Below are 12,044 nucleotides of genomic sequence, written 5' to 3' on the forward strand. Positions count from 1 at the left end.
CACCCCCCTATTCACTTGTAAAAAGCAAAAAAAAAAAAAAAAAAGGCACAACAGGGGTCTGAAAATACAAGAGCAAAATCACTGCACTGAAATAGATCTCAGCTGCCTGAATAAAAAAACATGGAATAGAAAGCTGTGTCTTCCTAGTTTGCCTTCTTTTTTCTTTGTTTAATTTAGAAAACTCCTGTGTGTTTGGATGCCATTTTTATTAACCAAAATCCACACTAATATCATCAAGCTAAATTTAATATTGATATGATTGAGATTTTTCTCTGTTTAGTGAGTCTTATTTCTCAGAGGTGTCAGACTTTAAATTTCTCTTACACATTGTGCCTGTGGTTTTTTCCTTTTAGATTTTTGTCTATTTGACCTTGAAACCAAAATATCCCCTCCTCCTCTTCTTTGTCATTTGTTCATTGTGTTTTCTAAAGTACAAAGAGAGAACGTATCTGACCCCTTGTTATAAGCCTGCAGGGTATGAGAGAGTACAGTATGGTATAAAAATGGACAGTGACTGAAAATGGGCTGTTGCTAAATCTTGTTTTGACCATGTGAGGCTTTTATCGAAGATTAATCTTACTTTTATGTTTTAACGATTTTGAGTGAGTAATTCATGCTTTCATCTCAACCTGTTTGGATTACTGTAATGAACTACATGTTGGTGTTAACCAGGCCCCCCCTCACATGCTTATTTAGTCCAAAATCCTGCTGCTTGTCTTTAAACAGGTGCTTGTAAGCTAAAACACATTAACATTATCCTGGCCCCTGTCCACTGGCTCCCTGCTCATTTTAGAATTCAGCTTGTTTTTAAATCTCTAAATTGGTTTGCACGTCTGTACGTCTCAGACCTCTGGCAAGCTTTTACCCCCCTCAGGTCTTTAGTCCAACACACCAGCTTCTTCTTTTTGTTCCAAAGACCAAGGCTGAAAACAAAGGGTGACCAGGACTTTTCTTTAGTAGCCCCAAAAATGTGGTACAAGCTTTTTTTTTTTTTAAATATGCTGTACAGATACAGTGGATTGGATGGGATTTCTAACTCACAATTACATTGTTCGGTATTGCCATGACGATATGACGTACGTTAATGCTTTAAGCGTTAAGTTTAAGCCATAACTCACATTTTCTCTGTCTATTTGCTGTACTATATGTTTTTTTTCCTCAGATAAATTAAAAAAGCATTTTCTTCAAATTAAATTCACACAATCAATCTGATGGTGATTGCTCGGTAAAATGGTGAAAATGTCGGCCTCTATCTAAGAGGTAAAATGTACACCTGATGTGTAAGAGAACGTTTGTTGTTTGCATCAAATATTTGTATATATTGTGTTAAATTCAATCTTATCGCACTACATTTATTGCAAATGCCTGTATTGCAATAAAGATGAATAGCGGTTTATTTTGCAGCCCTATTTCATTATCTACATATTTATCATAAAGAAAATCTCCCTCTATCATTCCACCCATCCCAGTCCCTCCATCCTACCCGTTGTACCTCTGGGCTGCAGTCAGGCGTTGTGGAGCCCCCGTTGAAGTGGTTCTGGGCCAGAAAGAAAGGAGAGTTTGCCATGTCGAGGATGGGGTAGTTCACCAACACCACCTTACTGAAGTTAAACTTGTAGGTGAACCGCTTTCCTTTGGTTTTGTGCAAAATGCGCTTGTTGTAATAATACCTGCAAAGGAGGAGAGGTAGAGGGAATCAAAGGAGGAATGGAGTGAGGGGATAAAGGATAAGGGGAAGAGGAAGAGGAAGAGGAAAAGAGGAGGGAAGGATTAAGATAAAGCTCAATTCAAGGTTTTTGTGTTCCTACGCTAACAGAGAAGAATAAGTAAACAATATCAGCGCTGTCGGGCGAGAGCTATGCTGATTTCCCACTGTTTTTATTCATCTCCTCCTACCTCCAATCAATTCATGTCTGCCTGCCTTGATTCAATACAAGATGCTTGTTTAAAGGGAAATTTTATTCAGCTGTTAACTGACAAAAAGTCAAAAAGATGAATCCCTTCCAGCCACAGAGGCCATTAACATACAGTCAATGTTACACAACAGCAAGAAAGAACAGAACAAGAGGAAATATTATTTTCACTATGAACAGGCCTATTTTTAATACATTCAGTATTATCTTAAGATATGTATTATGGTATTAGAAAAGATACTATTATGGACTGTGAAAAAAAGTCGAAAAAAATCAAAACACTTGATTACTCGAACACTCGAAATAGATTTTGTCCAAATTATTTAATACATTTCAGATGTATATTTAATTTATAATATTTAATTTGGACAATCAGATGCTGTTTCTACTCAGAGACATAATTCGGCGGGATGACATATAAATGTAAACGACACCGAAAAGCTGTCAATCCTTCCACCGAGCAAAGCGCATTTACAGAAGGGTGAGAAAGGCATGGCAAGTCTCCATGGTAACGACCTCAGATGTCTCCCACTGGGCATGTCGAGCCACTGTCATGCCAGCTTCCTGTGCCACCCAGCGAGGTGTCACAGTGTACAGTGTGCCAGTCTGCCAGGTTGATCAGCAGTATAGGAAAACATGCAGCCATCTGCTTACCAAGGTAAAGGAGCTCAGATAGAGGGAGAGAGAGAGAGCAGAGGAAGTTGCTGCCAATTGAAAAACTTTAAATATCGTCCACAATTTTTTTGTTTTTGTTTTAAAAGGCACCAAATACAGACTGCATTAGACGACCTCAGCATTAAATACTTTTGAGCAACGCCTCATTATGCAGACGCACAATATCAACACACACGGCAGCATACACGGATCAGCATGTAGCCACAGTGGCTGCGCCCTGTGCAATGATGTGTACGTGTTTTGCTTTGCGTGGCAATTGTGCCGTGGCCCTTAATTGAGCAATTAAGTGAGGCTAATTAAGAAGGCTAATTGTGGCCCCAGCCAATTCATAACAATTAGACTCTGACGACAGCCCCCATTAACAAGAGGCCAAAGGAAAGCAAGGAGAGGGAGGGGGGTAGGGGGGGGGATAAGTCGGGGTAGTTTGTATTTGCATAAGAGAACTGTGTATGCGGTTAGGGGGGATTTGAACTGCTGAAGGTGTGGAGTGCGAGTTGTTTTAATCACCCTCGGCAGGTTCGGTGCCGAAGCAGTTTCTGCACTCAGAGAGAGAAGAAATCCTGGCAATTTTGACCCGCAGCTTTAATTTTGAAATCCCTATTGAATTTTTCATTTGGCAGCTCAATGGTGAACTTTCCATTAGGATGTCCACAGATAAGGAGAAATTGAGGGTATTGACGTTCCCGGGGAAAAAGCTCCACCTTTATCTTTCCATTAAACTGACATAAAAAAAAAAAGTCAGGAGTCAGTCTGACAGCAGTAAACATTTTATGTAAACTCTGCTGTGATAACCATCTTGCACTGTGATTGCCGACATTGAACACATCATGCGCAAACATTTACCTCAGTGCCCGACTCAGCTTGTCATAGTTCATGTGAGGTTTGCACTTCCTTATCCCCCACAGACGGGCCACCTCGTCTGGATCCTTGATGACGAACTCTCCATAGTCCCCCTGCCAGGCGATCACCCCGTGGTACTCCTCTTTCTGCAGCAGCTCCAGGATGAAGTGCCACAGCTGGATCTGCCTGGACCCGGGGCTCGACTCAGGCTTGTAGGCCCAGTCTGGGAAGGCGAACCCTGGATATATAAAGCAGGAAAGAGAGGAGGATGAGGGTCAGGGCCTGTCATTTGTCCCGCTGTTTGCCGAGGGGGATCGCTGTCTGAATGACTGATGAGTGATGGAGGTGAGGGATGATGTGTTTAATATCACAGCACGTGCCCTGAGCAATGTTAGTCTGCACTAATGCCCTCTAGCCTCAACAGATTGGTCAGCGGGATGATGACAGCTCGCTGGGAGAGATCTGATTGATGCAACTCAGGATTGAATTCTAAAAGGCGACTGTATGCACAACATGGACGTTGTTAAGCTGCTTTTTTGACTCACCCTGAAGTAAATCTAGCAGTAACTAGCCTTGTAAACACATTAGAAATACAACCAATTACTACCAGACACTGAATTTGTATCCTAAAAAAGCCTGTACATGAGTATTTTGACTGAATTTCAACATGCATTGCTGTCATTTTGATGATGATAATTAGTTGTACTGACTTGTTAACTGACCTGGCGTCCAGAGAGCAGGCACAGGGGGGATCAGCAGATCACTGACGCAGTTGCAGTCCATGCCTCCACAACACCTGGTATCAAAGACAGAGATGGCACAGAGGGAAGGGGATAATTCAGTTAACAGAGATTGGCTTTAACAACTCTTCACACATAACGCTATGAAAAATAAGAAAAACCGGAGGCAAGAAACTTCTCGGAAAATCATTTTCTACATTCAGACTTCTCTCCTCAGCAGGTTTACTTCAGCAAGTCAAAGTTGAAAAGTGTAAACTTTGTTGAAAAAAATGGAGCTATTGCATAAGGGTCTAAGGGCGCTGAATTAGTTCAAAATCGGACCTTAAATCGATGTGAAATATGGCAAGGTTATGTTTCATATGTCTCGGGTAGAGATCAGGTGTTTGATGGATGTGATCTTGTGTGGCCACCTGAGGCAGAGTCTGATGCAACATGGTGGACATCCCTAAAGTGCATTTATGAACAGGAGGAATTAAATAGACTCTTGAAAACTAAGGGAAAGTTGAGCTATATTGTACATAAAAAATGGGACTTTTTGATATCTAACATGACTGTTCTTAGGTAGAGTTTGGGAAAATGACAAGCTACACATGAAGTCAAAGAATTCTATGTGAAAAGTTATATTCATACATGGGATCTAGAAGGACAGACTATAAGGATAGATTTATTGGACAAGACGCTTTATGTGATTTAGGCCACGGTTTTACCTTTTCTGCTTTAGTATAATGATGATTTAAGTGCTACAGTTTTAATTTCAATGTATTTTTATCCCTGCTGACTTTTCCTGGCTGGAGGATTTTGAACACTTTGTGTGGTTTTTAGTAGAGCCCAACCGATTAATCGGCTGATATCAGCATAACCAGTGACTATCGGTATCGGCTCATTTTATCGCAGACATGCACTGAAATTTCTAGATTTATTCACCAGTCAAAAAGCATTTCATTTGAGTATCATTGTATTACATTAGCAGTTCTCTTTGACCAGTAGAGTGTGCAATCTCTACAGATCGAAGATTAAAAAAAACAAGTAAGATATCGGCCAAAATATCGATATCAGATTTTTTTTTTTATCCCTAATATCGACATCAGCGTCAGTCCCAAAAATCCCATATCGGCCAGGCCCTCATTTTTTAAAAAAGGACCTTTTTTTAAGCTGCAAAATTGAAGTATTATGTTTATCAGTGAAATACTCTTTTCTGTTCTATGACTGAAGCTATAAATACTGATGAACAACTACTGCTGCTGCTTATCATATCACTTTAATTCAAGAGGACCAGGTGTCAAATATAAAAGTATCAGTACCACAAAAAGCAGATAAACCTATCAGAATATGCAAAAATATTATACACTTAAAAAGCTGTTATAAAGGTTTCACTCTGAAAAGTAACTGAGGCAAATGGGCAATAACAGATATTTCATTTTCTATTTTTAAATCTCCATTGTCATTTTGCATACGTTGTATTAAAACAAACACGATGAATGCACCACAGGTGTGCACAAATGTCTAAAACAAACTGTTGATTTTCAGAATGCATCATGCGACTTTACATTTTGAGCAGGTAATCTGAACACATTAATGTGAGTGTGCGTGTGAAAGAGAGTCCGGTCGCTTTAATAAAGAAGAGGTAATAATAGCAAAGACTCCCAGATAGATACAGTACATGTCAGCATCCTCCGACAGCAGAGAGTACAAAGATTCCAGGGTTTCCATGACGAGCGTGAGGACGAGATCTAGTTAGGGTATCACAGTTTGATCATGAGTTGTTTTACAAAGCTCAGATGGAAGAGATGCCCTGCTACACTGCTATCTTTAATGCCGACCCCTCTATCTCTCCCTTCACTCTCTGCCTCTATTTAATTATGCTCTGTGAATTTTGGATTTTCCCTCCAGCATTGAAATAGAACGTGAATTATTAAGGTGTGTTTGTATAAATTATTATTGCTAACTCCAGGCATTTCTCTCTCTCTCTCTTTCTCTCCCGCTCACTCTCACCCTGCTTGTAGCCTTTGGATTGTGGCCCCTTCTCTCTCTCTCTCCTCCTCTCTCTTCATCTTTCTTGTTTTCAAGCAGCTCCATCTGTCTTCAAATACGGAGTGGGCATTCATCCTATCTCGCTCATACATTTTTTTTTTCCCCCACATCATTCATGTTATCATTTCTTATTTTTCTCATCTTCTTCACACCCGTCTCGTGTGTCTCTGCCTACACTCACTTCCCTGTAATGAGTCAAAGTTATCACGCAGGTTCAAATAACAGTTGGAAGTTTCATCTCCGCAATCACAGCACCGTATTTTCACGCAGGGTTTTTCCACAAACTACAGCCTGTAACAGATTGTTTTGCGTTCAGTCGGTTTTCAAAACACACGCTGACCGAAAGGCCTCAGCAGAGAGAGCTTTGGGTCTTTAAAAAATGAGATATTCTTTTTGTTGGAGGTAGTAATCTATAAGTTTCATCTCCCCTGTGGGCTACAGGCCATCAGTAGTATATCATCTCTTTCATATGCAATATTCTCGTGGTGCACAGCGTGTATATGCTTGTGTCCTCTGAGTATTAAATACATATGCTCTCTTATCTGTCCGGGTTTCTCCAGTTACCTCTTATACCACCTACGCACCGCCTATATCTATATCCATCTTCCTTTTCCCAATCCGCTGTGTATGTATACAGGTGAATCCTCCTTTCCTCTTTCCCACCTCCTTTCTACTCACACACACCTATCCTCTGTCTCCTCACACTCCCTCCCTTCCTTCCTACCGCCCCACCCGTCTCCTCTCTATCTCTCTCTTTCTCTCTCCTGCTCTGTGTGTTTTGCTTCGGCGCAGTAATTTTCCGTTTGATTTCGGAGGTAATGCATTTTTTACAAATCAAAGAGGAAGCCAGGCTGCCCCCCACCTCCTCCTCCTCCTCCTCCTCTCCTTCTTCTTCCTCCTCCCCTCACTCTCTCCCTCCCTCTACCTCCTCCTCATCCTTCCCTCTCTCCCTCCCTAGCCTCCCGTTCTCGCCCCCCTCGGCCCCCCAGGCCAGAGAGGAGATAAAGGAGCCCCCATCATTTCCTTGTTAGTTTTGATTTGGGCAGCGCAGGGCTTTCAAGTTCCCCCCATCACCCCCAGAAACATTATAACTAGCAGCCCAGGGAATACTGTTCCTTGTACACACACACACACACACACTCACACACACATGCATGCACAGGCTGTCAGATACAGACACTCACAGATTGTAATGGACTGTACATACACAGTGAGCACACAGTCTCGAGCAGATATGCCACAAATACAGGTATTCAGGTACCTGACGCACACAAACACACACACAGTGAGAGCAGCACACAGAATAAGACATGGAGCCCATAGATAATGACTCAATCAATATAGACACACAAGCACACATCTCACTGAGCTGAAAGACAGAACACACTTTGTTTGCTGAAGATGCTGCGGTGCTGATAGAGAACAGAGAAAAAAAAAAACCCAAATGCGTTTCATTTGAAAAGAGCAACTTTGGACCCAACAGGCCAAACAAAAGACCCAGCTCCCACAAAAGGCCACCAATAAAACCAAGGATGGGTGATGGATCACACAGTTACCGGTGACAATGATAGAAACACACGCAGAGTTAAAGTGTTCACACTCACATCCTGACAAAGGCACCTTCACTGTTCAAAGGAATTCTCAGCTTTGGTCCTGCACATGCTTTGGAGTGTAAGCAACCACTCGATTCATCTAACACACAAACCTACAGCTCATCCTCTGGTGTGCTGATGACTCATTGGCTTTGATAATTCAGTCAACAGTTGAAAGAGTGCACAGGTTATAGGGACACTGCAATGATGCAACCACTTAACGCTTGGTCAACACTGAAAAAAGTGCTTCTTCTGTTACCGCTTTGAAACTTTCAAACAACTTCCCACAAAGTCTCGAAGAGGCCAAATCATTTTCAAACCTGCATTACGTGATTGTTTGGTCACTTGGGAGCAACAGAAACAAGCAGTAAACACATCATGGAAATATCATCACCAATAGTTTGATACGGTGAACCAGTTAGCTCAGGGTTTCTTATTTTCACGTCTAGAATAGACAGAGCAGCATTAGCATTCACCAAGCGTCTTGTTTCTGGCAACTTGGTCAATTTAAGTCCAATATTTACTCACTTTTAACTGTTTTTCTTTTTTCAAAATAAACTCCAGGGGAAAGTGTACAGCTAAAAGTTCTACTTTCTATACAAGCTATATATCGTCTCTCTATAGAGTGTGTCTGCACTTTGTTGCCAAGTAGGAAATGAACAGCCGCTGTGTCTAGAAACAGAACTAGTAGGAACAGAGAGTGGAGCAAAACAGTAAAAGACAATAACATCAAAACAAGGAGCTGTGAGGGGCTGCATATTCTGGTTATAATTCTCATTTCAACAGTGATTTGATGTTTTCTTACCATAAAGGAACTGGTTGTAGAAACTTACTTTTTTTCCCCGCCTTTCCCCGGACTTTTTTGTTTTACATCGTTCTCCTTGTTTTTGTACATCTGTGTCATTTTGTTGCCTTGTTTTTCCTTCCCTCTAAAGCACTTGTGAAGTTCTGTTTTAAAAAAAAGTGAAACATAAATGTTTTTGTAAGAGTCATGCTTACATTTGTTTTCTTACAGTCAGAGTCTTAGAGTAAACCTGCAGAGATAATTGAATAACAAGAAAGCCTGGTAAAACGTGCTCATAATAAAGATTCAGCTCACTCTGTGGAACTGTTTAAAGTCAAATGTATTACAGTCCACTTCTACCAACTTGATCAGGCTCTGTCCGATCTGCTGCTTTCATAGATAGAACACTTTGATTAAAAACAAATTAAAAGCATGTTTCAAAAGATTCCAACAGAAAGAATTGGATGATTTTAAGGTGAATTTGGACGTTAACATCTTCCCCCCCCAAACAGAAATGACAGATCCACAGTGATGCAAGTTTGCAACCAGGCTGGTAATCTTGTGGACCACGCAGGCCCTTCAGCAGAACTGGTTTACTTGTGGATCCAGGGTTAGTGGGCCACTGACGAAAGTGAAAAGGAAACAGTGTGAGGAACATACTGTAGTAGTGACTGTGTTTTGAAATTCAGCAGAGTGACTGGGGTAGAGGGAGGAAGGGGGAGCAGGCTGACATTCAGGCAACATTATGTCTCCAGTGTTGTCTAAAGAAGGAAAGAGTGATGGGTCACGATATAAAAAGATAGAAAAATACGAGAGGCATGAAGAGTCTGGCCTCTCCCGCTTTCTTTTTCCACCAGATGAAACGGGCTCTGAACATCTGTCTCATCTTCCTTTTTTCGGTTGCCCCTGAAAAAGGCCCGACTGAACCCTCCTTCTCTCCCTTTCTCTTCACTCGCCTCTCTGTCTCTCCCTCTCTCTCTGTTCCTCTCCCTGGTTAGCTCTGACACACTGGTCAGCCTCAGGGTGGAAGAACAGAGGGACTCTGCGATGGGTTTGTTAGAGGAGATGGAGAGAAGGAGAGAGGAGAAACAAGGAGGGGGGAGAGAGAGAGAGAGAGAGAGAGAGAGAGGAGTGAAGGAGGAGGAGGGGGAGAGCTGGTCAGGAAGAGGGAAAGAGAACCTGTCCATCCAAATGTTAAAAAGAAAAGTCAATGCTAAATGCAGTTTTCAACTGAACTGGCCTCTCAACTATCTGATTTAGCCAAACATTATAAACAAAAGTTGCATAAGTCTTAATAAATGAATACATCAACCAGCTTATGTTCATTGGTTTATATATATCTATATATCTCTGGTCTCCATCTTCCCACAGAAAACTCCTATTTTTCACAGAATCAAATACACATAGTTCTCCCATAATATTAAAGTGTGTTTGGTCAGTTATGGGATTGTATGAAAACTTTTTTGATTTGTATACTTTTCATTAAACTAAGAGATGGAGGGACCAAAAAAACCCAACCTCACATCCATACCTTCAACCAAAGAATCTCCCATCTCCCAAGTGTAAAAAATGTCTTATTTTTTTAAAAAAAGAACGCAAAACAAGACTGCCTGGCAAGTCATTTAAAGGAGAAATGGTGGATTCAAAATAAGGTAAGTTACCTGATTTAATTATGATTGAAAGATATCATTGTTTCATTTTCTGTAACATGTTTGTCTTTTGTTTGCATTGTAGGAATAAGTGTTCCCACTTTGTTAGCCTTTGAACTACTTTTTGTAGATCCATTAATAAATCAAATCACTCACAGATACAGTGAAAAAATGATTGACTCTTGACACCAGGAAAATTGTTAAATAGTCTTTTCAACAAAGAGCTGCTTTCACTTAGTATATAAGTCATACAGAATTTAAAGTTGCAGCCAAATTCCCACATTTCATCATTAAACCTTCAACATTCAAATCAGTAATACTGTCATCTGAAAGATTAAGAAACCAGTGTGATACTGCTAAACAGACAGCACTTCAGTATTATCTGTGTAAGATAGTCACAGGAGTTCTGAGTCTCTGTGACTCTGCTTGCATGTGCTCGAACAGAACAGCCAATGCAAGTTAGATTTTGTGTTAAATATAGTTTAAACTGAGCAATGAAGGTCTCTTACTCTGACTTCACAGTTAGAAGTTTCAATGAGTTAGTTGTTTGCATTTTTTGTGTCTAATTTAAGGGGCATAAGAATAACACCAACCTTTGTCTTTCTAGGCCATATGTTTAATGATTTCTACAGTCAGGTGAAGTTGGGTCAGGTCATAAATAGGATAGCCTTTTGTAGCTTTGATAAATAAGGAAACTTGTTTTTCTCAGACTCTGATGAAAGGTGGAGAACTCCAACAAGTTTAAGAAGAGGTAAGTGGAGATGAGGCTGTGAGCGCGTGAAACGGTATTAGTAGCCTATGGTATGGTACGTCGGCCTTAAGAAAATAAGGAAAAGAAGGGGAAAGGGGTGAAGAAAAAAGTATCAATCGATAGGGTTAAATTATTCATCGTCATTAATTATCGATCGCTCTCCGCTGCCGGCTCGTCCGCCTCGCGCCAGAGTTGAAAGGAGGGAAAGCGCGCTTTATTAAAACCGGCTCGAGCCTCATTGTTTCATGTCCCGCGGCAAAGAAAAAGCTCGAGTTTGGCTCTGCCCGCGCCAGTAGAAAAATATACACACACACATTGCTCAACCTCCCTCCTTTGCCTTCACTCCTGCGCTCTCTCTCTCTCGCTCTCCGGACGCGCGGAGGAGCTTTGGGGAGCCTCGCGTGGTGTTCACGGGGCGGCTGTGTCTCGCGCGGATCGATGAGGGATCAATGGCTCGCGCTGACTAATAGCCAGAGAGCGCCTTTGATCTCGCGGCTGAGAGATCAAAACCTGCGCGAGAGGGAAGAGAAAGAGGAAAAGAAACTGACCTTTACACACGCACGCGCGCGGCTTTTAGGAATTTGACTGCAGGATATCCTACCAGCAAGCAACCTATGAGAGATGAATTAATAACCACATTTACGATGAATATGCGTAGCAACCATTTGAATTAAAACCAATATAGGCTACATAAGATCCTCATCACTCTTCCTCCTCCCACAAATAGACGCTTTAACGCACACATGCACGTGCGCACACACAACCTTCTTCCCAGTCCAAGTTGTTCCTCTTGATTTTGACTTCCTCAGACAAGGTGACACGGTTAGAACAAGGAAACCATCTGTTGTTTCCATGCAGCAGATGAGTGTCCTATGGGTTCAACTTCACGCCTATAAAGCAAGAGGTGTGTGTGTGTGTGTGTGTGTGTGAGTGTGTGTGTGTGTGTGTGTGTGTGTGTGTGTGTGTGTGTGTGTGTGAATGATAGTGACAGAAAGGAAGGTTAGGTGTAAATAAAGAGCTGCTCAAAATCGTCTTAAAAACGGTTGTTTATAGGTTGTGAAGCAGATCA

The 12,044-nt window shown here is 41.4% G+C and overlaps 1 protein-coding gene across 5 annotated transcripts in view; it reads right to left on the reverse strand.

The window, feature by feature from the left end:
- The window catches only part of erfl1 (Ets2 repressor factor like 1), a 49,240-nt gene that overhangs the window by 4,665 nt on the left and 32,531 nt on the right, over nt 1-12,044 (reverse strand). For 2 of the 5 annotated variants that reach the window (XM_061050252.1, XM_061050253.1), the window contains exons 3-5: nt 4,139-4,224; nt 3,432-3,666; nt 1,484-1,670 (exon numbers count right to left, since the gene is read on the reverse strand). In XM_061050252.1, the coding sequence (XP_060906235.1) occupies nt 1,484-1,670; nt 3,432-3,666; nt 4,139-4,211 (495 nt within the window). In that variant the 5' untranslated portion in view covers nt 4,212-4,224. The remainder of the gene's footprint in view (nt 1-1,483; nt 1,671-3,431; nt 3,667-4,138; nt 4,225-12,044) is intronic. The other 3 variants (XM_061050257.1, XM_061050256.1, XM_061050258.1) reach the window with 3 other exon arrangements.

This window comes from Labrus mixtus, chromosome 11 (assembly GCF_963584025.1).
Source record: "Labrus mixtus chromosome 11, fLabMix1.1, whole genome shotgun sequence".
NCBI classification, from domain to species: domain Eukaryota; kingdom Metazoa; phylum Chordata; class Actinopteri; order Labriformes; family Labridae; genus Labrus; species Labrus mixtus.